This window comes from Ictidomys tridecemlineatus, chromosome 12, assembly GCF_052094955.1.
Source record: "Ictidomys tridecemlineatus isolate mIctTri1 chromosome 12, mIctTri1.hap1, whole genome shotgun sequence".
NCBI classification, from domain to species: Eukaryota; Metazoa; Chordata; class Mammalia; order Rodentia; family Sciuridae; genus Ictidomys; species Ictidomys tridecemlineatus.
Genome location: NC_135488.1, coordinates 69,044,571 through 69,072,111, shown reverse-complemented (window position 1 = coordinate 69,072,111; position 27,541 = coordinate 69,044,571). Strand labels below are relative to the sequence as shown.

The window sequence follows — 27,541 nt, the reverse complement described above, 5'->3', positions numbered from 1 at the left end:
ACCTGCCTCCCATTCCCATTCTCTCCATGTGGGCCCAACCACCACAGTTCATGGCTGACCACCTGACCCTCATGACTTCACACAGCCTCTTTTCTTCAGGGAAGGCATATGTACATGGAAGCACACGCGATCCTACTCCTCTCTCAGTTACCACCAGAATTAACTTCCTAGACCACAGTTCTCACCATATCACTTTCCTCTTCAACTCCTCCTGCATCAGCTTGCCAAATTCCTCAGCATGAACCTCAGGTCTCTCCCCATCTGGTTCGTATACTCTTCGCCCTTTAAATTTATAATTTATCCCCTTAACATCCTCTGCTACCATCACCTAGAACCACTCATTACTTTCCATATAAACCCTGAACGATGTCATCTCCAAGTTTTTCCTCACACATTCCCTCTCTCTGAAATGCCCTTCCCCCCTTCATCCTCACTGTCTCTTGTCCTATCTGTTCTTGAAGATTTCGTTCAAATAATACCTTCCTTCAGAAACCTTCCCTGCCAGAACTAACAAAATACCATGTTGTTCCTCTTAACTGTCATCATAATTTACATCTCTACTTGGCATTCATGCTACCTTGGAAATTTCTGTAGTTGTGCATAAATCTCCCTCCACCTCAAAAGTACTGACAGTATCATCTCTTCTGTACTCCTCACGATTGTTGAATCAATGAAGAAAAAAGATTTGGTTAAGGTAAAACTACATACGTGTGTGTGTGTGTGTGTGTGTGTGTGTGTGTGTGTGTGTAAAAGTCAAAATGAGTAGAGTTCCAGGCTGACCTAAATAGTGTATTTACTACACACATAACTCATGAGCTTCCCCTGGTTGTACACTTTTTACCTGAGGTGCTACAGGTATGGTAGCATCTCACGCTTGGAGATTCAGATTTGACTGGTTGGGCAGGACCCAAAGCATGGGGTATTTTGTTATTTAAGCTCTTCCAATAATTGAATGTGCAAGCCAGAAGGCAGTGTTAATAATCCGAGTCCATAAAACAAGTATGTGGTTCAGTGCAGGCAGAATGCACCCACTGCCACCTTAGAATTCTCTCCCCATTTCCCAGGTCCACATGAAGCTTAAAATCTCTTGAGTTCCCCATCTTGGCCTGCCCTTTCCCTAGCACTTCCATGAGGAAAGTTTCCTACTGTGCCCCTCACCCCCACCCTACATCAGTTTCTCCAGGAAGTAGAGTTAGATATTTGGGGGGAAAAAAAAACATTGTCATAAAAATAATTTATATCCTATGGGTCATCAGTGAACCTTTTCTTGGTTTTCACAGACCATAAGAACTACTATTTGGTGAGAGCTTACTATGTTTTAGGCATGGGGTCATGAACACTACATGTACACAGGTCTTAATTTAATCTTTAGGGAAACCCTGGGAGGCAGGTATAATTATTCCTATTCACAGAAGACAAAACAGACTTGACAGGAAAGGTGAAGCAATCTGCCCAAAGGTCACACAGCTGGGAAGTGGTAACGCCCAATTTCAAGTTCAAAGATCAGGCTCCAAAGCTTATGCTTTACAATATAACCTTTTTGCCAACATTAAAGAAGACCCATGATACCCCCCCACACACACACACATACACAATGAGTTACTCTGTTTAGTGGCATATGACAAGGATTTAAAAAAAAAAAAAAAACTATGGTAGTGGGCTAGAGGGCAAGAAAGTACCACAGTAGGACCAGATAGCTGTGTTCTTGGGATCTGCTTCCAGGGACTGTTTCAGTAATTTTCTCCCCTCCTTCCTCCACTCTGACCCTCCAATTCTCTGTGAGCCAGCGTCTTCTGCGGCTGCAGCATCTGGGCCTGGTTAGAAGGGGAAACTGGGGCAAGAGCAGCAGCCATTTGTATGAAGGATTGCTTATAATTAGAGACTGCCCTATTTGAAATGCATCAGGAAAAGCACAATTAGCAGATTCATTTATTAGATTTCTGCTATATTTCATTTGTGAAACACTTGAATTAAGACCTTATGCTGAGACTGGGGTTGTGGCTCAGTGATAGAGCACTTGCCTAGCATATGTGAGGCACTGGGTTCAATCCTCAGCACCATATATAAATAAATAAATAAAAATAAAGGTCCATCAACAACCAAAAAAATTATTTTTTAAAAAGAGACCTTATGCTTACAATAATACCCCAGGATTTAATGAGAAAAGTATTCACTGAATCTGGATTCTGATTGTGAAATACGAGTCGCATAATATCCCAAAATGTTCTCATTTATTCAGGGATGGATGCTAATGTTTAGCAAAGGTAAACCATACTTAAAAAAAGAAAAAAAAGATAAACAATAAAAGCAGCCCTTATTTCTAATTTCCTCACTCTGTTGCCAGAGAGTCTGGGCTGCTTTGTGAAGACCATGTGTCCATTTAAGTCAATGAACTCTGGAGGACACCATTCCACACACACTGCAGAGCCTCAGTGATCTTCGCCTGACCATTCCACCATGCTGGAGTGATTCTTTTCTCTTAGTGCCTGTACTCCTGCATGCACAACCCTGGTGTGCGAACCAGTGCCAAGGAATGAGGAAATATGCCTATTGGGAGATCAGGTCCATCTGAAAGCTAACCACCTTCATCTGCAGCCCTACTTTCCAGTCATCCTGATAACTGATAAATGGAGAATAAACACTCGCTCTGCTTACGGCACCTGGGTGCATGTTGAAGCCTATACTCAGAACGTAGAATGCGCACTTCAATGGACTCAGTCTCTAAAGACAAAATTGAAATAGAATGCAATCTCTGTGGTCTTCTAAATGTTCTCATGCCAAGCCTCAGAATATAAGGAAGCACAATGGATGAGGCTGATGCTAGTAGAAACCCAAGGAGGGGACACATGGCTTCCAGAAAGATAGCCAATGACTCAAGAATAAAAAGGTCCAGATTTTGATGGCTATCTTGAATTACTTACAATTAAACCAGGTTGGGGGGGTAGTGAATTCTAGAATGAAGTCTACACTAGTTCTGGCTTTGCTACTGAAATAGCTATACATAAGTCACTGATCTTTCCTGGGCCTCACTCTTCTTATCTATAAAATGGAAATATCAGTGCCTTTATGCTTAATTCACAGTGTGATAGAGATACAATGAGACAAAGTGTACAAAGATAATATGGCCATGCTGAAATCTTACTATAAAAGGAAAGTCATGAAGGGAAGTTAAGAATTTTACTCTCCACTTTGTGTCCTTGCTCAAGTCACTCTTTACTGTGTTCCCTTTCCAGAAAATGATGTTATGGGTACAGCTTCTATGGCAAGGTTCCTGAGTCTCAAATAACTAAATATCATATAAAGTTTTAGATTAAAAAAAAAAGTTTCATCATTAGTCATGTCAGTAACTACAAGGGGAAAAAATGCACCCCAATTGTAATATAGCTGAAGGAACCACAGCCCCAAAGGAGAAAAGATTCAACAAATAAACTCTATGTACACTACAAAGAGGGAAACACCAAAGGTTGGCTCTGCTCTTCTCAGTGTGGTTTTCATATCACCAAACCAAAGTTAATGATGTAACTTAAAAACTTAGAGCACAGGTCTTACAGCGTGGGCGGGAGGGGGCGGGGATTTCAAAACAAAACTTAAAAGGATAATAGACTTTTAGAAAAATTTTTAAAATTTATGTTAACATGTAATAAATATATGATATTTAAAATTGTTTTTCTATTGTTAATGTGGTAGAAATCAATAGATATAATCCATATTAATGTAAGTTCTTTGAGGTCCTCAATAATATTTAAGAATGTATAGGGGCTGGGGATGTAACTCAGTGGTACAGTGCCTGCCTGGCATGTGCAAGACCCTGGGTTCAATCCCCAGAACCACAAAATAATTTAAAATATAAGGAAAACAAGTGTAAAGTGAGATCAGAGGTCTGCGGAACTGCTGCTTCTGGGTGTAAACCCAGGAGTGAAGCTGCTGGATGGTAGGGTTATCTTTTCCCAGTTTACTAGACACTGCCAGCCTTTTTGCTCACATGTGGTACCAGTTTACGTTCCCACCAGTAGTTCTTTATATATTCCTAATATGAGCTGTCTGTGATGTGTGTAATAATACTTTTCTTTCTTTTGGTGAATTGAAGTTCATTAACAGCAGTCAAATGTATCAATCTTTTCCTCCTTGACCAGTACTTTTTGTGTTTTGTTTGTGAAGTCCTTCCCTTTCCTAAGTATTATCTTCTAAAAGTTGCATTGTGCTGCATTTCACAGTTGGATTTGATGCACTACATGGTCATTGGTCATTTGGGATCCTGATGGGCTTCTGGCTGTCAGCAGTAAGGAACGCTTCCTCTCTGCATTGTTATGTCTCATTCAAAGTTATTCTGCACTATCCTTACCAATTTTCTATGTGAATCTTTCAATGTTAACTCTAGAGATGGAAGACTACAGATTCAAATGTTTTTTTTGTTTGTTTGTTTTTTTTTTTGTTTTTTTTTTTTAGAGAGAGAGAGAGAGAAAGAGAGAGAGAGAATATTGTTTTTAGTATTTATTTTTTAGTTTTTGGCAGACACAACATCTTTGTTTGTATGTGGTGCTGAGGATCGAACCCGGGCCGCACGCATGCCAGGCGAGCACGCTACCGCTTGAGGCACATCCCCAGCCCAGATTCAAATGTTTTGACAGAAGAAAAAAAAAAACAAAACCCGGGGACCTCAGTTTTTTCCACAGTGTCCTGGAGAGGTGAAGATATCAGCCATCCTTTCACAGTATTACCATAATCAGCAAAGTTGCATTTTGTGCTGCCATAAAAATGCTCTCAAGAATGTCATGTTGATGTTTTACTTTAAGAGAGAACTGAAAGCGCTTTGGGAAATTTTCTAGATCCACAAGATTTCAGTGTTTTTCAGCAAGAGGTAAATCCAAAACAGAGGGGAGTGGGGCTGATAACATATGGCACTTGTTTTACTTTGTAAGAGTCGAGGAATTTGTAAGAGTCGAGGAATTGGCTCCAGAATACCCCTCAGTAGGAAGTGTTGGCACATCCACTATGGGAACGGGAAAGGGCACTCATATCTCATATTTGTCACCCTCTGAGACCCTAGAATCTTACTAGAATGTAAGATAGTTCTTCAACAAGACTCAATAAATATCCATGCCCAAATATCTTTTGAACATGAGCTTAACTGCTACATTTAATGTCTCACACAGCATTTTTCAAACTGTACATATTATCTATCAATGAGTCATGAAATCAATGAGGCAGGTTACAATTAGCATTATTTAAAAATGAACTACAATGTGATACAAAAGAAAATATTAGAATGCCTGGAACATAGTGAGTATTGCTTCACAATTTTTTTCCAGTTAAATTTGTGTATATGTATACCCCAATGCAAAATGTATTTCTTACTATGGGTTTCCAGCCCAACTTTTTAAAGGCACAAGAGGCTAGCATGTTGCATTACACATACATGCTGGAGTGTTTTACCCATTTCACCATGTTTCTACATGACCCCACCTCCCTCACCCCTGTTGAATAACACAGAGAGGGACAACCGATCATACTAATCATGAGTTCCTTTCTTATGATTTGTTAATTTGGTGTCCAGGGAACATTTCAGTGACAGAAGTTATATGATAAATTGCTGGTGGCTATGTTTCAAGCTACAGCATGCTTGTAATCAAGTGGTTTGGAAGGCTGAGGCAGGAGGATCATGGATTCAAAGCCAGTTTAGCAACTTAGCAAGGCCCTGAGCAACTTAGTGAGACCCTGTTTCTAAATAAAATACAAAAAAAAGGGGGGTTGGGGATATGGTTCAGTGGTTAAGTGCTGCTGGGTTCGATGATCAAGCATGTAGAAGGAGGCAGAGATGAAAGATGAAGAGAGTTCTGGCCACACTGGGGTCAGCTGCATTCTTGCCCTTCCCATAGTTTGGTGACAACTTGTTCTGAGATCCTTTATGTCTAAGTTCTCTCCCAAATTACTTTCAGAAGTTTCTGACTCTTTCAATCAAAGAAATATACAATGCCTGTTCTTCTCTTACAGTCTTGGGACAGAGTTAATGAATTAAAAATTTCAATTCCAAGGGACAACAAATAGGTTCTTGCCCTAAAACCTACAGACAAACCCTCCACTGACCATGTAAGAGACAAAATTAATTCATAAAAAACTACAAATATAAAAAAAGATTGTTGTTGAATATCAACTTTGATCTTCACAACTATAATGAAACAAAGGACATTTGGGGGTAAACATGGTAAGAAGAGGCAGGATCCTCAAAGTCTTTATAGCAAAGTTCATGTATGCACCATTTATAATATTTTGTTCTTCTCTCTGGCCCAATCTGAAGCCAGTAAGATACACTTTGTTTGGCAAAAAGGTAATTCACAGACCTTTGTCAAGGGATGCCTTTTTTTTTTTTTAAGTTAACCCCAAATCATCCCATCTAGTTCTTAGGCCCTGGAGAACTGCCCTGGAGAATTGCGCAAGGGCAGGACCACCTGATTATAATCAAGTTCTACTTTGTGTGGTTCAAGGACTTGGATGCAGAAATATAAGAGAATAAAAAGATGGGTTGGCTAAAAAGTAAAATCTGGAACTCACAGAGGTAGTACAATCCAAGCCAAGAGACTAGGAAATTGAATACAGTGTTTTAAGTTAAAGAGAAATTTCTCTTCCTCTAAGACTACAACACAGCTCCTCCCATACCTGCTTTACTGGAGGCTAGTTTGTCTGAAACTTACAACCCAGTTGCCTTTGTGTATCCTGAGCATGCCTTGCAGAATACTGCACTGAATGTCCCATTTACACAGTGCAGTTTGCTCAGCTTTGGAAGCAACTGTTGAGAAAGTCAAGTTTAATTTGGTGCAAGTTAGGTTAATATGCCATTCTATGAGTGTGTGTTGGTAAGGTGATCTCTTTCATATGATGACACTAATAATTATTGTGATCCATTCTGCATTCTCTCTCAATTCAACCTGATTTGGAGACTGCCCAGCTGATCATGGGTATATTCAGAAAAGCCCTCCAGGTTCTCAGCTGATCAGTGCTCAGGGAAGACCATGATGCATGTGGTTTGCTCACCATTACCTCTTTGAAAATCTACTCCAAGGAGTTAAATGTTATTAGCAAAGCTTTGATAACAAGGCATGGGCAATAAATACTTTTCTCAGTTAAAACATCTAAGGATAATGCCTAAAAAGAAATTTCTCAGGGTTGTGTGGCATTATTCTAAAACTTCCAAAGTGGCCAAAATCATCACTTTTTTGTCCAAATGGGAGGCCACATAAGGACATATAAGAAAGGGCTTCTTCATTAATGTTTCCAGAGGACTGAGGCCAAATTTGTCAAATGGTAACATTCTGAGTCTTTTAAATGGCTGAACACAACCCTGGGTACATTCTCCCCTGGATTAAGTCTCCCACTGGATCCTAAATGCCTGCATAGCTGGCTGCACAGGGTTTTGCACAGCATAGATTCTCAGAAATGTCTGTTAAAAGCTCATGTCAAATTAGCTTTGGGGATGAAGCTGTGACCTCTTGAAGGAGGTGTCCTTTGAAAGAACACACTGGTCTAGTCTGAGGAAGTGGGCCCTAGTTTCTGTAACTAACAGAAGTTTCACTTTCTTTATGAAGGGCTTTAACTCCAGTTTTTAAAAAATGTATATTAAAACTCAATAATCTCTACTGTTCATTTTGCACTACCATTCTGATTCAAGGTAGGAAATAACAAGGCTCCTCTTCCTTTGTTTGATAATTAAAGTCAAAGTTAATCAAGAAGTGGCCCTTTGATGATGTGTTTGTTCTTATGGTAAACTACATGAAATGGTCACTACGGTGGTTTTTGGACTGTGGCTTTCTGTGAGAAGTAGTGAAGACCAGAAAGCTAGATGCTATCAAGGTGCTGGTTCCTAGCACAGTGAAGGGAATACTGGAGCAGGACAGCTGCCCTGCACAGAAACTGTGTGCCCTTAGACAAGTCCTAACTTTAGAATTCTGGCTTATCATTTTTAAAATGGGAAAGACAATAAATACTTCACAAGGTAGTTGTGGCTGTGGGTGCTGAACAAGAGAATGCTCATTAGGGCAATTAGAAACACAATGCTGCATACAAATCAAGGTGCCATGATTATTTGTAACCATCCTGCCCCAGAGGTATTTTTCAACCAACTCTGAAATGTTAAAATAAAAAGCTAGAGCTTTCATGAAGAATTAAAATTAAAATCCAACTTTGTTTTCTGCTCTTACTACATCCACTGTGGAATGGATAGCAAGACAGTTTGCCAATCAAAGCCCAACCTGGCTCTCTCTCTGCCCTCGCCCTGGCTTCAATAGCCAGCCTCTGACCTCCGCCCTTACTACTATTTGTTCATAATTACAAACAACCTCACAGGAGGCTGAGAAAGTCCACTGCTGTAAGATGATAAGGGGAGACCTTTGGGGGATCTTTTCTTTTTTCTTTTTAACTTTAACTGGTCGGAGAGAACCCCGGCTGCCCTTCCTGTAAGCAGTGAGTGTGGGCTCCGAGGCCAGGGGTGGGGAAGAGCCAGAGCCGTGGCGCAGGGGCTGCTTTCTGCACTGCATTCCTCGGCAGGCGCTCGCTGCACGAGCTGCTCACTGCACGGCCACTCCCTTCAGAGGCAGCTCCCTGAGCAGTCTGCACCGCGCGCTGCACCGGCCACTCGGTTCTGCTCCCGCGGCAGCCCCAGAGTTGGAGACCTTCGCGGCAGAGCAGAAGTGAGAGGCTTTGGCTGGCAGCTGTTACGGGCTCCTTTTTCTTTGTCACAGAAAGAAGCGAAAGACGGTGACAAGGCAGAGACTTGTTTTCTTTGTTGCTGCAGGTTTCATGCACTTCACCTCTATTCCTTCAGCCTGCTATAATTTTTAAAAAACTGGTGGTACAATCTTTTGAAGGCAAAACTTTTCTTCCACTTAATGAACTAAAAAGTAAAATAGGGCTGTGGCTGTGGCTCAGCGGTAGCGCACTTGCCTGGCTGGCATATGTGAGGCACTGAGTTCGATTCTCAGCATTACAACTACAAAAAAAAAAAAAAAATTAAAGCAAAACATACATCCTTTTGTTTCAAGTTATTCAATAAAGTTTATTTTTCCCCCACCCAAATGTACTTATTTCTCGGGTATGGTTTACTCAAGTATTATATAGATGCTAGTATATTGAGATTGCTAATATAGTTAACTTATGATCATCATGTTTTTATTTCAAATTCCTTTTAGAGTGCCTACTATGTGCCAGAGTGCACTTCTTAAAAGCAGTTTATTTGGGGAGAGGGGTACACTCAGTAGTAGAGCTTGCCTGGCAGGTACAGGACCTAGGGCTCAAGGTTACAGTCACTGCACAGAATAAAATAAAACAAAAACAGTTTCCTTTTGGGGGCTGGGTTGTGGCTCACTGGTTGAGTGTTTGCCTCACATGTGTGAAGCACTGGGTTCAAGTCTCAGCACCGCATATAAATAAAAGGTCCGTCACCACTAAAAAAATATTTTTAAAAAGTTTCATTTTTAAAAATTATATTTGCTTTTTTAATGTATAGAATTTTATTTTTTAAATATTTCATGTCCAAAGAAAACTAAAATAAATATTAATTTGCATATTCTAAACATATGCCTCAAAATTAGGTAAGCTTGTTGGGAGTCTGGGCTTTCAGCAAAGAAGTTAAGGTCTGTGTAATTTACTGTGGTCAATCCACACTTACCTAAACACCTTTGCTGCCTAATAGTTTTTTGTTTATTTGTTTTGTTTTGTTTTGTTTTGTTTTGTTTCAGCAGCACTGGGGACCAAACCCAGGACCTCAAACATGCTAAGCAAATACTCTCTATCACTGAGCTACATGCCCAGCTCCTTCTGCCTATTCTTAATGTCACCTTGAAAAATTAACTCACGAGTCACAAACAGAAAACCAAGCATTACCTTCAACCTGAAGTATTCCCAAACCATACATGCAGCTATGTAAAACCTAGAAGGTAATTGTTCTTTTTTTTCACTTTTTGTAACTGCCTGAAAATGAGCCAGAAGTGGGCATTTGAGAAAGACAACTATTTTATAAAACGAACAAGTTATAGTTTAATTAGTAGCTCTTCAACTCTCTTCCCTCTCCCCCAACAAAATTCTGATTTCTAACAAATGAAACAGTCCTTTCATGTTGGTTTTGTCTCCTCCAGTTAACAACAATAATTCAATCATTCATCCTCTCAATTTTATGTAGCTTTCACAAGCCAAATGAGCAGCAGGATCATCTTGTTAATAAATCTTCCCAATTAAGCTGGTAAGTGTAGATTTAATGCTTAGATGTTTCCAAAGACTCTCAGAGGCAGGGAAGTGGAGTGTCTCATTGTCTAGGAGTTCCCTATGCAGCAAGACTATCTGATTTTAAGGCACAGATGTCTTGAATGGAAAAAAAAAAACTCATAAATCATAATCCTACATAGTTTAGATGGGAGAGGGAGTAACAGAACAGAACAATTAATAATTACTATTCTAAAGAAGTTATTTAACAGTGAAGAGAGATTTAAGACAGGGATTGGAAGGCCTATATTTCAGTCACTCCATTGCCACTACTGACTTTTTAATTCCCTGGACTTGGGTTGGCACATTTTTAAAATAGAAATAACTTCATTTCTCTTGCTTATCACACAGGTTTGTTGTTCGGATTACGTATGAAAATGCAGGGATAAGTACTATACTTTAAAAACAGTTTTAAAGGGCCACCCTAGTATTTCCGACATTAACAAATTTCTCTGCACTGCGTTTACTCAAGTGTGACAGAAGATGATCAAAGCCAGGCCTTCCACAGTTCTGCCAATTGAGAATCTCTGAAGTGGGTCCACTATCACCACTGCCTGAGGTGATGTTAGGCTGTTGTTTGCAAGAGGAGAAAGGCTGCCAATTTCCACTGAGCCCAGGACCACAGGGGCCAGCCTCCTGTGGCTGCATGTGAGCAAGAATGAACTTTTTCTGTGTGGTGTGTGGGTACATGCACTCGTTCACATGTGGAGGGCAGTAGAACAACAAAACTGCTTGGAATAGAGGTGAAGTGCATTCACTCTGATTCTTACTGTTTCACTAAGAAAAATGTACAAAATTGACCAAAATGCAACTTTCACTTTTGTTAATTTGAAGTGGGGTAAAGGGACTGTCACTCTCAAAAATTTCATCCTCAGTCTGATTTTGAAAAAGGGTTTTGAAAGCAGAACAGTCAATTCTTCTAGTTTTTACAGAGTGCTCCTTACATTCTCTATCAACATTCACTAGTAAAAAGAACTGAGGACGACATATTCCAAACATAAATTATATTCAGATGTAGTGATCACATTTTATAAGAACAACACATTTTAAGAATGATTGGAGTTGTTTCTACCTATAAATTTAGAAAGTACTCACATAAGTATTAACATACTCTAGCTAAATCCACCTTGGGGAGAGATTTTGTTACATTTATTATTATAAAGGAAAAAAATTGGGGCTTATTAAAATCTGACCATTCATGAAATTTCCTGGCAGAAAGCAACTTGTTAAATCAAATTTAGAAGGGCAAAAAGAAAATAGGGGCTGCATTCATTATAATCTTCCTCCAACTATCCATCACCTTCTGGGACAGCAGTCAGATCAGGAATAATATGGGAGCAGATCATGTTTATAACTGGCAATGAAACTTTACCTCAGACAATAAATCTAGTGTAAATCCTAACATTGGAACACTGAAGAAGAGATGCGGGAAATATTTTTGGCACCTGAAAATGTGTTTTTTTTGGTCCTGTAAGGGTAGCTGAAAAGGAGAGAAACTGACTCAGTAATAAAATGAAGCCAAGGAAGGATCCCCAGGCTGCTTTGGCTCTGCGACTGATTACAGCATAAACCCAGGTCAAATACTTAGCTGAGACGTGCCTTGTTCTCAGTATATGAGAAATGGGGATGATAACAACAAATATCATCTTCTAATTTTTAAGAGAACATAAGAAAAAAGAAGCAGCTAATAAGTGAAAGTTTTATACAACATTATAAGACAGGAATTAGAAAAGAACAGAAACAGAGGCTGGAGATCCAGCCTGCTATTGGCCAACTCCTCTGAGAGCTGAGGAGAAAAACGTGCTAAACAAGTAGGAAGTGTTATTAGCACTTCCTTCAGACACAATAGTAGCACAAAAAATATGGCACCAGTTCAACTTTTCCAAGGTCGGTTCCAGCAAGTAGTATTAGCCACATATTCTTAAACACCTCAAGAAATCGGAAGGGCCATCCCTGGGCTCCTCCTTAATATGAATGCCAAGAATGCCAAAAACCTTTTTAGAAAAATATGGCCTTGTTTTAGATTTGCAAGTGGCTGTTACCAGCTTCGTGTGGTAAAGGACAGAGCAACAATAACAACATGATGACAAGAGCATTAAGAATCCATGATCAGGGAGGTTTCAAATGCACAGAATTTTCATTGAATCAACAAAGCAATGATTATAGAGCAGAGCTTCCACACATCCTGAGCAGGTACAAAGTTCATGAACTTTGTCTTTAAAAGGAATAAAATTTGACCTAAAGTAAAGCAGTCAACTTGCCAAAGGAGGCAATCAGCTGGAGGAATGGTAAGAGAAACCAAATTGATAGTAATCCTCATTCTTAATATTTTAATAAAAACTTACTTAAAATTCTAAAATTGAAGGGCTGGAGATTGGAGATGCAGCTTGGTGGTAGAGCACCTCTGGATTTAATCCCCGGTATAAGAAAAGGAAAAAAAAAATCTGTAAGAAAAAAAAAAAACAACTCTAGAATTGACCACTTGGATTTTATTTTTGTTGACTTTTCTGTTTGTCAAACTGACAGGATTACTACAAAGCAATTACAAATTCACACAGAGAAAACAGGGCACGTGAAGAGTGGAAATTTGTAACTGCATTGACCAAGAGCCTGAGTCTCCACTTGACACCTTCTGGCTAAGCTGCTGCACTCCAGTATACCAAAATATCATCTGCTCTGCAGCATGCTATTTAGAAAAGTCATAATACGCTTGCTCACTGCACATTTGCTACATAAATGGCCTCTTTGGGAGCACAAAGGGTTCCGGGGACTCACTGCACTAACACTCATAGGTGACTACGAGCATTAAATCATTCCAACTTCAAAGACCCACCGAATAAAAGAAGACTCAGTTCCATTTCGGTAGCTGATTGAACAGGACAGAACTTCTTTTTGCCAAAAACTTTTTCCTAGTCATAAAAATATCTTTTTTTTTTCCTCATCACATAATGGTACATACTGGGTTTGCACTGATACCTGCTCAGAGTTAAAGGATAAGTATTTCAACGTGCATCTTATTTTGTATTCCTAAGTAAGAGGTAGGGATAGTGCTCGCTGGAAGGTACACAACTTAGGCTGAAAAACAACTCAAAAGCTTTCAAGAGAGAAATTCTCACACCAACAACGCCTGTAAGTATACAAATGACTAACATATGATGAAGCAGAAGAATAAAAAAAAAAAGACCTCTATTTTGAGAAATAGGAAATTTATTTATTTTATTTTATTTTCTGGGCACAGTAGCATGTACTATAGTTTTAGCTACTCAGGACTCTAAGGCAAGAGGATCACTTGAGCCCCAGAGTACCAGGTCAGGCTGGGCAACATAGTAAGAGCCCCATCTTAAAAAATAAATTTTTAAAAAATCTTATTTGTATAAGCATTCCATAATAAAATGTACAGTTTCTCAGAAGGATGTGAAGCCCAGGTCACCAGAACAGCCATCAAAGCTCATATGAAATGATGTAGATTACACAAAATGCAGTGGTAACAAACATCTCTCCTAGAACACCCCAGTACAAATTCTTGCCCATCCTTTATTCATCATCCTGTGTGAGCAAAACAGAAAAAAAGAGTGGTCAAATGCCTTCTTCTTTTATTGTCTGGGCTTCATGAACGCATGCTAAGTATACACTCTACCACGAGCTGTATTCTCAGCCCTGCAAGTGCCTTTATAAGCTGTTAGTAATCCTAAATTAGCCCATAGAAAAGGCTTCATTTTTTTATCATATCGTTCTTTATGCATAAACACTACAAAATATAATAAATTATAAAAAGTATAAAATATAAAAAATTCATGTCAATCTAGTGTACTTACCACTCAGTGGCAACATGTGAAGTTAGTTGCAATGGAACACAACAGAGATAAGAAGACAGAATTGCCTTTATCTTCATGCTAAGGTAGGAGGCACAGATCTGTGACGTGGTCTCCAGTAAAGCTAAGTTTATATCTAGGCACTTCAACAAATTACAGACATATTTTCTGACAATCAAGTTTCTCAAACATACCACAATTCCAATAATATCCTCAAACTAGCCTTTGTTTTTGGCCAGCTGCAAATTAATTTAAAAACAAAAAAAGCATTCTCGAAACTCAAGTGCCAGTAACATAACACGCACTGAGGATGCACATACTGAATGGCAAAATGCTTAATACGGCAAAATGGAACCGTAGCCCTAAAATTTCACCAGGCTATTTGGATCTTGCAGAAACAGTAACAAATAATATTCTCCAAATATAATCCTTTTTCCAAATACTATTTTTTTTTTTTTTTGGTATCAGGGATTGAACTCAGGGGTGCTTAACCACAAAGTTACAACTCCATCACTTATTTTGTATTTTATTTAGAGACGGGTTCTCCCTGATTTGCTTAGGGCCTTGCTAAGTTGCTGAGGCTGGCTTTGAACTCATTGTTCTTCTCAGTCTCCTAAACTGATGGAATTATAGGCGTGTGCCACCATGCCCCACTCCTTTTCCAAATACTTTTTAAAGATAATGTAAAAAATATTTTTCTTAGCTAGTCAACAGTTTTTCATTAGTCACACTAAGATTTTCAACCAAAGTGAGAACTCCTTGAAGAAAAATGAAAACAATGAAAGACCTGAGACAAAAGCAGTTTTTCCTTAGAATCTACTACACACAACTTATGGCAGTAGACCTTGTCCACAGGAAGTTCAAAGACAGAATCCAGAAATGACAAAATTAAGAAAAAAGCAAAGCTGGATTGGGGGTATGGTTCAGTCACAGAGTACTTGTCTAGCATGTGCAAGGTTCTGGGTTCCATCCCCAGCATGGCAATCCAAAAAACAAAAAGCCTGAGGTAGTGATTCATACTTGTAATCCCAGCTGCTCAGGAGGCTGAGACAGGAGAATCACAAGTTCAAGGGAAATCTGGGCAACCCTGTCTCAAAATGAAATTCTAAAAAAGGATTGGGGGGTGGGGTGGGTAGCTCAGTGGCAGAGTGCTTGCCTAGCATGTGCATGGCCCTAGATTCAATCTCTCTTTAAGAAGAAAAAGGGAGGAGGAGGAGGAGGAGGAGGAAGAGGAGGAGGGGGAGAAGAAGGAGGAGGAGGAGGAGGAAGAGGAGGAGGAGGAGGAGGAGGAGGAGGAGGAGGAGGAGGAGGAGGAGGAGGAAAGCAAAGACAAAGCCCTGACAACTACTTATCATTAAAGTCCTCCATAATAAGAGGCAGATAATACACTCTTTAACTCTTTGTTGCTGTCCAACCCAGTGTCATTTAGACCTGTGTTATGTTCTCTCAGGTGGATTAAGAAGTGGGGCAAGAAGCACACTCAAAATATTTCTCAAAAGGGAGGAAGTAAGAAGTTGAGTCACTTCAACTGCTTAGACTTGACTGGTTCTTACCTGCTTGACTGTCTAAAGACAGGAATACAACCTGATCCAAGTACTAAGCCCAGCAATCATACAGTCAACCGTGTGGCTATGAACAAATGTTTCCTACATATGCCTTTCACATCACGGCAAAGCTAGCCTCATTCTAGTTAAGAAATTAAATCTAACTTTGAGCTTTTGGATCTCAATCCTTGCTTTTTTTTTTTTCCCCCTCATTTCTTTTTTTAACACTGGGGAGTGGAAATAAAAATAAAATCCAGTTATTAAATGGGGAAACAACAGCCATTTCACTTTTCATTTCAACCTCTGAGCCACTGGTAGGCAAGCCTTAGCTAAACAGTGAAAGCATTTGTTACATAGCAAAGGGAATCTTGCCCACAAAACTTTTTTTGCAAGGCTCTAAAATTAAAAATCTACCCAAATGAAACAAAGCTTTGCAAGTTAAAAATCATATTTCATCCTTCTTAAAAGTAACTAATAGCACTTCAAGGACATGCAATACAAATTTCAAACTTTTTTCCTCTCAAAACTCCAGGACTTTTAAGTAAAATTATAGCCAAAATGTCCCTTCATGGCTTCTTTCATAAAATCACAATTTATTTCAGAGTTTTTCTTTCATTGTGCTGCTTTATGGTTTAACATATATAGAACCTTCATTTGAGACACATAAGAAACATCAACACACACTTAAAAACATTCCTCTGGTGAATCGATTCATGCCAACAGAGCTTTGAATTATGGCTGGAATCATTCAAAATCTGAGTATTTTCAGTGTTCACAGACCTTAACAGATCCATAGACACTTCATCAATACTAAATCTAAAATTAAAGACAAAGTGAAAATAACTGTAACTGAAGAGGGACAAGCCAGGGTTCAGCCATCTTCCAAGCCAAGAGAGGCACCAGGCTATTCACTCTTCTACTCCCTGGCCATGGAGGGCGGCAGGAACTAAACTTAAGGTATCCAGAAGGATCCTCAAGAGGGATCTTATTGTTTTGGAAGAAAATTTGAAAAAAAAAAAAAAAAAGGCAGGGGAGATTGTCCCTTGTAATTGGGTTGTGACAATTTTGAAGGATATCACAGGTGTTCCAGGAGTAGTTAGAAATACCACAGGGGGGGCAAAAATCTAACAATCCACTTTACCTATTTTGAAAAGGGCAAGTCTGAACAAAGACCCTCCCTTGTTCACATATTCTAGAAAACATGTCTTGGGAAGATAACTCTCTTTCAGTGAGTGTGAGGGGGTTCAAGACCAAACAATTCAAAAAAGACTCACGGAATATTAGACACAATTGTTTTTAGAAAGTAAGTTCTGGAGAAAGCAGTGCAGCTAAACTATATTAATAAGCCTGGACTTCCCTAAAATATCAAAGATCTGGTTGATCCTGACAGATAAGCTACTTACTTATATTTCAAATACCATTCTGTTTTGCTGATTTTATCATGGGGTGTGGCACTTTATTTTTAAATAAATAAGGGGAATCTATTAAGTCTGCTGTTTTCGTGGATAGTAAAATTGGAGAGATTTCTGCTCCTACTTGATCCGATAAATATGTACACACTGTTGACAGTTTCCCTTCCCTGCTTTGGAATAATATATTACCAAGCTGAAATACACCAGAAAAAATAAGATGGGCCAAGATAGGTTAATGGAAGGTATTGGACCAATCTGCAAAGTTCACATAAAATGCTGTGCCCTAGATGCTAAGGGGAGAAGGCAAGGAAGAGACCTTTCAGGAACAGTCATTTACAGGTGGTTACAGTATAGAGTGTGGCAGATGTGTCAAAGGAAGATGGAACTTTCTATAAGATGGAAAGGAGATAAGAAAGAATAAGAACATTTATTAAACATCAGCTTTATTTTTTCATGTTACCTATTTTACATTAGTATAGTCACAGAGGTAGATATCACTGTTCCCACTTTATAGCAAAGAAACAGGATTTTTTTTGGGGGGGGGGTGGTACCAGAGATTGAACTCAGGGGCATTCGGTTACCAAGCCACATCCCCAGCCCTATTTTGAATTTTATTTAGAGTTATTCTTAATTTTATTTAGAATTTTATTCTGAGTTACTTAGCACCTTGCTTTTGCTGAGGCTAACTTTGAACTCACAATCCTCCTGCCTCAGTCTCCTGAGTCACTGGGATTACAGGCATGCACCACCATGCTTGGCTTATAGCAAAGAAAACAGGCTGAGAGGAGGGACCAGCACTTTTTACTGGTGTACTCACATCCATTTTCCCCACTCCCCAAGAGAACCCAGCTCTAGGGAGGACCTAGGTTAGCCTATGCCAGGCCAGACAGAATGCTTCTCTGAGGAGATGGGCAGAGATGCACAGACAGAAAGACAGACGGTCCATCTCTGTGTAGAGGTTTCTGACTTCCTCACAATACTCATTGTATGAATATGAACCAGCTGTAGAAGGAACCAAAGCAGAATCTGGAGCCAACAAGAAGTCAGAATTGATAGAAAGACAGTAAGAACCTGAGCTACAGAACTGACCCAGCCTGGAGCCTGCCTTATCTCTGAATTTGTTGTGATATAATAAATTTCCTGAAGATTCCAGTGAATGTGAAGGCAGTTTCTGAAAGCCTCTTAACTGATACAAGAATTTAAGTTTCTCAACGTGCCCTGCAGCAAGTGACCAAGCAAGTATTTGACCCAACATTGTTTGGCTTGAAACTCAGCTTTCCCATTAAACCACCCTGTAATGTTGATCAATGCAGCTCCCTGTGACATGATCACATAACATTAGAACTAGAAGGCTCTTCCCTCACCATCCATAAGAAAACACACTGACTTCATCAGAATTCTTGAAGCAGTGGCCTTACTTGCAAACACAAACACATATCTTAAGCAAAAATTCTCAGAATTACATATTCTGTGGAACTTCTCACTTTGTATGCATTTAATTTTTAGTAGAACATAGACTCTTCTGCTTTAATAAATGGAATCGAACTTCTGAAAAGCATTCCAAGTTATCTTTAATTTTCTTAGATATGAAAATGGTATTGTGATTATATAGAAGAATGTCCTTAGTCTCAGGAGAGGCACACTGAAATATTCAATGGTAAAGAGTCATGATGCCTGAAACTTACTTTCACTTGGTACAGGAAAATTTAAAAAGTATACATATGGAGAAAGAGGGAAAGATCAAGTCATAAAGCAAATATGGCAAAACGTTAATAATCACTGAATCTAGGCAGAGGGCATATGGGTGTTTGTTGAATTATTCTTTCAGGTTTTCTTCACATTTTAAAAGTAGGGGGGTGTGAGGATATGGTGTGGGAGACAGCACTATATAGTATGGTTGTACATTAGAATAACCTGGGGACTTTTTAAAGTACTGAAGCTAGAGCCACCTCTAAGGTGTCCTGCTGGTATGGTAGAAAGAGGATGAGCTTCAGAGTCATTCTGACAGTTCCAACCCCAGATCATTTTTCTTGACTACCATTTATGAAAAATTGTCAGTGTTTTAAACTTAACATTGTCATTAATTCCAACAATAAAGAAATTTACCTGAAATGTACACTGGATAACACAAGAAATATTCAATTAATATTAAAGCTTCACAAACTTAAATTAAGCCTTCTGTGCTGTGCTCAGTGATCATAGTGGCAGGAAGAATGAAACAGACAGACTTAGTTCTTCCCTAAACAAATCTATTTGGAGAGTTTACCTGCTAAAACTGTTTATGAAGGGGGTTTGTTTGTTGGTTGGTTGATTTTGAGATAGGGTCCTGCTAAATTTCCCAGACTGGCTTTGAACTCTCAATCTTCCTGCTTTAGTCTCCCATGTAGCCAGGATTATAGGCATGTGACACTGTACCCAGCAGCCCAAAACTTAGCTTATAAAAATGCCAAAAAAAAGGAACAATATTTAAGGAGAAGCATTAAGCCATCTGTCCTCATTTAAAAAGAAAAAGTCTTACTAAAATCATGCTCTTTACTCCATGTTAAAAATGAGCCATAATCTGCTCAACTATGAGGAAAGGATTCCATGAAGAATAAATACACAACTCCAAGTCTCCAAATTCAAATTTGTGCAAATTACTTAAAGATACTCCAGTGAGTCTTACATATGGAAAAAAGCTCTCTAAGGTCCAATATCTAAATTTCAGCCAGCACATGGGCTGCCTCAGTTCTATTTATCTTTCTTACTTGAAATGTGTAAATGTGTATGGGGTACAGAATGCAGGTGAATAAAGATTTGATAAAATTAAATAGCAAAATAAAAAATAAACAATAAACCTTTAAAACATAATTATTACAATAGAGTTTTTATCATGAAAATAGACCTTACAACATATGTAGATTTTATAAAAGTTTTATTGGTATAAAATGTGCATACATTTAAATTATACAATTTGGTAAGTTTTGACAATATGTATACACCCTTGAAACCATCATAACAATCAAGATAATTCACAGAAGTATCCTGGGTGACTTTGTGAATCAATGGACTGGAGTGATGGTCCTAGTAGAGAGAGTTTTCAGGAAAGGAAATTCTTCACAGAGGTTGTTATTTAAAAGAACAGAAAAACAGTCTCCATATAAAAGTCCAAATACTTTCATTAAAAAAATAATATAAACATGAGGATTTTGATTTTTCCTCCTGAATTTAAATCTAAGAGACAAATATACATTTTATTATCCTATCTTAGATGTAGGTCTAAATATAAACATAGGTACCCTTAACATTTCCAAATACTTAGAAAAATAAAAACTAAAGCCATAGTCATACAACACTATGTTTGAGATTTTAAACATACCCACAGTAAGAATTTCAGCTAATTCCAAAGTAAAACAATTTAGAAAGAGTATATCTACATATAGCAGTAATATACAGACTTCCTAAAGTTCTTGTATTAGGCCCAGAGTATATCCATCTTGCAGGCAGGGTTGCTCTAGGCAAAACTGAGGAAGGAAGTGACTTCAGCAACTGTTAAGTCTCCACCTCCAATTCTTTCCTCCCCTTCCGGTGTTTGTTCCATTTTTCAGGGAACTCCCTTTGTCCACAGTGCCCTCATTGATGAGGCTTCTCCAGACTATGAATTTTTTCCCTCAAGAACCTAAAATGTATCCATATGTTATCTATATAATCTACTCAAAAGTGCAGTTCCTGCTTCCAGTGGGGGTAGTGAATGTAATAATGGCCATGTTGTCTGCTCCATCTTTCCATCACCTTCTCAGCTGAACCTCAGTAGCTAAAGACTATTCTATTCTTAGATGTCTTCTGCTACCAGCTTTGCTCAGATTTAAAAAGAAAGGATTTTAAAGTCCATGGAGAACTTCTAGAAGGCAGATCCACTTGACCTGGGACTTGGCTTACCATCATGGCTACGCTGGACTCCCCATTACGTTAAATCCCATATTGCTCAATATGAGAGATTTAATTTCCATGTGGAGATCTTTTGTCTCCAACTGGACCTTGAGCAAAATTATGAGCAGATGTCATGTCTTATTATTAGTTTCTGATACCCTTAAGCACTTGGGACATGTATTAAATATTTATGAATAAAACAAAATAATGAAAATCATCTTATGAGAATGTATTGATGCTATTTGCACTGCATTTAAAAAATAAATAAACTTAGGTCCATCCACTTTAGTATCTGAATTGGAAATGAGCACTGAAGGTTGTACTTGTGTAGGAAATTACACACGTATAATCGTTGAAGCAAAAATTAGTTCTTTGGGTGCACTAGACAAAGCAAAGTTAAGGTTTCCTTGTTAATTGTGCAATAGAGGATCGATGACTACATTTCCACTGTGAAACTTTCAGGGTGCACTCCCCCCTCCAGACTCTGTCACAAAAAAAAAAAAAAAAAAAAAAGCAACAGGAGAAAACAACTTTAAAAATGTAAAGAAAACCTAAGAGAAACTTCAGACCTCATCCACTATATGGTTTTCTAAGGTTCATAAGTAAACAAGGTTAATGATTTCTGGTGGAAACTATAGACAACATCAGTTTAACATTCAACATTTCAACCCAAATTCAAATTTTAAAAGTGTCCACTCAAGTGGAATTGTAATTGTGTTTAAGGACTTAAGATTCCTTTTATAAAAAGCCAAAGAGGGCTGGAATTGTGCTCAGTGGTAGAGCGCTCGCCTAGCACAGGTGGGACCCGGGTTCGATCCTCAGCACCACATAAAAATAAAGGCATTGTGTTGTGTCCATCTACACCTAAAAATATAATAAATATTTTTTTTAAAAAAAACTCTGCTTCTCCTCATTTGCTTTAAAAATAAATAAAGAAAAAGTCAAACAGCATAAAATCCATATAAAGAATCCTTATTTTTTTCAGATCATTATTATATAATATTTAATTAAGACTATTTCAAATAGTAGACAACAAATTCTGTACACACAGAAATAGTTTGGAAATAATTTCCACAAGGGTAGGAATCTTCATTTCTTTTCCTCACTGATATATTGTATGTTCCCAGGAAGACTTAGTTGCCACATAGTAGCAAGTGCTCAATAAATATCTGTTGAATTAACTGAATGAGTGAATAAACAGAAGCCAAAAATAGATTCAGGGGCACAAAAAGACCAACCTTTTCCCCTAAGGCATAGGATGTATAAAGTGCAATTTCTAGAAAATCTTTTAATCAACTCCAAAATGCAGTTTATCTAATTTTATATTTGAATTGTTAAAATAAAAATTAGCAATGGACTGTTAAATCAAAAGGAGGCTTCAGTTTTTCTGGAAAAAAAAATTACTTATTTATTTTTTATTCAGTACTGGGGATGGAACCCATAACCTTAGGAATGCTGATAGGCACTCTACCACTGAGCTACATTCCCAACCCTTGTTTAGTGGAATTTAAGGTTTTTTACTTTAAGGAATTTAAGGTTTTAGGTTTAATATCTGAATAATTTCATGTATTTTAAAAACTACTAGGCACTCTCCAGATCAGAGGATTTTAGGCTGGATCTTTGGGGCACGCCTATAGTCCCAGTGACTCAGGGGGCTGAGTCAGGAGGATTACAAGTTCAAAGCCAGCCTCAGCAATTTATCAAGGGCAAGTTTAGTAAGACCTCTGTCTCAAAGTAAAAAGGGCTGGAGATGTAGTTCAGTGGTCAGGTGCCCCTGGGTTCAATCCCTGGTATGAGGGGCAAAAAAATAAAAAATAAAAAAAGGATTTGGTCCTTAAAAAATTTGTTACTCACAGGATTTTTATGCAAATCTTTTTGATTTACAAAGTATATATTCAGGATTGAGTATGTAGCTCAGCAGTAGTATACTTGCCTGGCATGATTCAATCCCCACATGGCAAAAAAAAAAACAAAACACTCCACTTTCACACTCTGATTTTCTGTATAAAAAGGAACCCTTAAAATCAACACAAAAGTTAACCCAAAGGAATACATTTCATTTGAGTTGAAGTCATGGAAGACAATAAAGCTGATGGTTACTTCACAAGGAACCATTAATCAAGCAACAACGGAGAGCCCTGGAAAACTTCACAGTGGACATGGTCTGAAGTTCTGTCTGGCTTAAGGAGTTAAAAACAAAACAAAACAAAAGGAGCTGCTCATCCTGTCTGCTGTGATGTTCTTAGCCAGTACTCCCCCACCTCCCCCACCCCCTGCCCCAGCCCTACCCCAACGAGGTCAGGTGGCCATGGCCATGGCCATCACACAAACAGTCTCCAAAGCGCACCAGGGCACCTGGCATAGAGCAAAAACAGCTTGGATGTCTGAGACATTTCATGATAACCTGGACAGAAAAAATTCTATAGGTTTCCCCTTGGATACAATAGATGAATAGAAAATCTGACATTAATAAACATATTACAGTTTTCCCTTGACACTACCTTGCACAGGCTAAAACTTGGTCTTAGGTTTATGAAGCGGATCCTTAAATTTTGTGCAGATAAAAGGAGAGAACTCTTCTTTTGACATAAGGCAAAGAAAATTTTTCTTTACAGAAGTCTCATAAAATGGACTGGAATAAAATGAAAGCCCCTCCTTCAGACTTTATACAGAGGCAAACATAGCTTTAAAAAACTGCTATCATCAATGAAAAAGAATCCAAATGACTCTTGAAAAGAAGCAATAATAAAATCAGAGAGATGTCACATAAAAAGAAAAGACAAACTCATATGGAAATATTAAGAAAAATCAAAAACAATGTTAGAACAAAGTCAAGAGGGTGAACTATTTTGGTCATTTTATTTAATGTGTTAAAGCCAATATTCAAGGCAAAACATTAAAAACATCAATGTGGATGTTAGATTCAAAGGTGGGGAAGAAATCAGATAGTTCTGCCTCACTTGGGTTGGCTGTTGAACAATAAGGACAAAAGAATGATACTTTTAAAAGTTACTTTTTTGGAGGCTGGGGGTATAGTTCAGTGATAATAGTGTATGCTTAGCATGCTACAGAACCCCCACCCCTCCCCCCAAAAATTATTCTCTGCTTAGAAATCTCACATGTGAGGCTCACCATTTACTATCGTCAATATTAGAATAAATAATATTTTATATGCTTTGTTTAATTCATCTTACTCTGAGTACCCTAGAATTATATTTCCTCTTAGAAAAGTGATCATCATCATAATCATAATTCTGCTAACATCTGTAGAGAAGTAAAGCTTAATTCAAAGAAATTTATATAATGTATTAACCCCAAGCCTTAGACTTTTAAAGACGACTCATCACTCATTTTTAGAGATAAAAGAAAAAAAAATTTCTTAAAATGCAGCCTTTCTTCATGTGTCTTCACTCACCTTTCTAAATAAAAATTTAACTGGGATAGGGCTGGGTTGTGGCTTAGTGGTAGAGCACTTGCCTAGCACTGGGTCTGATTCTCAACAGCACCATACATAAATAAATAAAATAAAGGTCCATCAACAACTGGGATAAATTAAATCCTCAAAACTACTATTCTGAAATGTGCATATTTCACTGTATTCAAGTATTCAAGGTACAAAGTAAATTGAGTAGTAAGGGGGGGGGTCCTACAGTCAAGTAATCCTTTTGAAATTTAAAAGTAAACAAGGCAATTAATTTTTCTCTTTGAATATACTTCTAATGGAATCCAGTAAATCTGCACATTTTCCCCTGCAATGCAAATACAAATTTTACAAACTTTATTTTTTTTTTACAAATTTTACAAACTTTAACTTAATAAAATGTATTATTTCCCAGATATCTAATGTATGTTTTTAAAATATCAACATCTGCTATAAATTGGGATACCCCAAGACTCAGTATTAACATTTAAAACCCCATTCAACTAAAGCAAATTTCCTTACTTCTTTAAATGGTACCTTAGGCATATCAATAAGAAGTCTCTTCAAGTCTGAACTCAAAATGAATGCCCTGTAGATAAATATCTGAGAGATCACAATTTTTACATAATGATAAACAAATATCTATTTCTAAATGCTAAAGTTTACTTTGTGTTTATGAGAATTTTGTCCTTCCCAAATGATTTTTAAAAACACAATTTACTCCTATAACTTCCTCTGTGAGTGAGAGCAGGATTAACTATCTTTTTTCTTCCCACTGACAGGGCAATACCATGGAGAATAGAGGAGGTGAAGTGTAATGCTCAAGGTCACGTGCCAATCTGTTCTTCCACTCAATGTGAAAGGCCATGAGCCCACATCATTAGACAATGCATGTGTTATTTTTCTCTCCTTTTCATCACTATCTGATATAACTATCCATTTTCCCACTATAAGCATAGAAATCACAAACCCTAAAGGTTATTTCTACTCCTTTTCTTTCCAAAGACTTCTTCACAACAAATACTGCATTTTTAAAAGTTGGGAACATTAGCCAGCTACTCAGGAGACCCAGGCAGGAGGATCACTTGAGCCCAGGAGCTCAGGCCTGCCTGGGCAACATAGTGAGACTCCACCCAACCCCAATAAAGTTGGAAACATTGTAAATGTCTATAAAATCCTAATAAATAGCCAAATGTCTTCACAAAAGCAGTTAAATGAAAGAAATTCGAGCTGTGGAAACAATGTCATGCAAAAATATGTCAAGGAAAAACTTGAGATGAGACTTTCCATTTTGCTGACCAGATCCTTAAGTTTTTTTCTATATGCCTATAAATTTTTTCAAATTTTGCTTTTTGATTAACTGCTTTAAAAGTATTCATACAAAAAGAAAAGGGCAAGCTTTCTAAAAATCAATTGTTTTAAAAAAATGAAAATGCAATATATTCAACTCAACTGGATAACAAGATTTGGAGAAACAAAGGTCTATGTATTCAAAGTTACACACATTGTAACAAATGTTCATATACTGGAAAAGTTTTAACAATGTTATGTGACACTATAACACTTCTGAGTAGATTAGTATTCAAATTTTGTTGCTGAGGATCCTTTCTCAATTCTTGTATTTTATAACTTTGGAGGGCACAGTAATTAAAATGAATTTTATTGACAAGTAAAACAGGATGATTCTATATAAATGAAGCAGGTGGTAGGCCCCATCAATTTTGCTTATTTAAAAATGTATATATTCCACAATTATGTAATACCTATTAAAGTATGTGGTGAAGTGCAAAGTTTAAGTGTTTTATTTACTAATTACATACACCTCCTTTATGATCCTATCACACTATTTATTGCAGCTTTTCCAAAACCTAATTATCTATTAAGACTATTCAAAATAAAGAGTTTGGGGCTGGGGTTGTGGCTCAGTGGTAGAGTGCTCACCTAGCACATGAGAGGCCCTGGGTTCGATTCTCAGTACCACATATAAATAAGTAAAATAAACGTATTGTCAACCTACAACTAAAAAAATAAATGTTTTTTAAAAAGAGAGAGTTTTATTCTTGAATGGCAAGAAAAATAAGGCTCTGGTCCTTAAGGAAATGATAAAATTTTATTTTACAGTGTTAGGTTGAAAAGTCTCTTTATTATTAATTCTGAGGCAGAGAAAATAAATACCATGTTTTCAGACATTCAAAGTCTAATTTGTGTAATTTACATTAACAATAACATTCAACTTAATGACAAAGTTTGGGAATAAGAGATTCATGATTAAAAAATTGACACATCAGGCAACAAAGGAAAATACCAGATGGGCTTTTCAGGTGACTTTTAATTTATTCTTCAAAATGAAAATTTGTCTCTATTTTTTGTCTCACTGGGGATTATCCAGGGATGCTCTACCATGGAATTACATCCCCAGCCCTTTTTATTTTTTTACTTTGAGACAGGATCTCACTAAATTGTGGAGGCTGGCCTCCAACTTGTCATCCTGCTGCCTCCAGAGTCATTGGTATTTCAGGCATGTACCACCATGCCCAGCCAAAAACTATTAGTAAAAGACAAATTATATTGTGAATCCCCTCACTTATTCTCTAGTTACAAAAATAATAATTGAGAAAGTGAAAATTCAATTTAACAATACAAATAACAGTATTCTTCACAGTGTCATGTATACTGTTCATTCAACTACTCATAAATGATTTGAGAATAACATTGTTTAATTCTACAAGTATTCATTAAGCTTCTTTTTGTGCTAGTAGCTTTGCTAGGCAACAGAGATTAACTCATGATTGAAACACTACTGTTACCCTCAAAAAGCTTTCTGTTTAGTAGGAGAGAAAACTAGATATTAACAAGTGTGTGATCTATATTATAATTTTAATAGAGGCAGTAATTATATTATACAAGTTCAAATGAACAAGTGATCAACTCAACTCATTCAATAATCAAACTTCTTAAAGGCTCTGATAAACTCTAGTTCAAACATCAGACATATTGATTAAATTATATTTATTTTATTAACAGCAATGATTCTTTATCTTTGCAAAAAAATACTTGTAAACAAAACAGTCATTCATATTTCAAGAAATACCAAGGAACATGAAAGAGCTGAATGTGGGCCCACCATAATGGTACATGTTTATAATCCCAGCTACTTGGGAGTCTGAGGCAGGAGTATCTAAATTTCCAAGATCA

General features: G+C 37.6%; 2 protein-coding genes across 3 annotated transcripts in view; one reads left to right on the top strand and one right to left on the bottom strand.

Annotated features, from left to right (window-relative positions):
• The window catches only part of LOC144368963 (uncharacterized), a 187,532-nt gene that overhangs the window by 56,622 nt on the left and 103,369 nt on the right, over window positions 1-27,541 (top strand). Inside the window, exon 2 of the mRNA XM_078027905.1 lies at window positions 8,539-8,681. Within this exon, the coding sequence (XP_077884031.1) occupies window positions 8,539-8,681 (143 nt within the window). The remainder of the gene's footprint in view (window positions 1-8,538; window positions 8,682-27,541) is intronic.
• Sertad2 (SERTA domain containing 2) overlaps window positions 1-27,541 on the bottom strand; it is a 109,671-nt gene that overhangs the window by 79,281 nt on the left and 2,849 nt on the right. The gene's annotated exons all lie outside the window — the stretch shown is intronic.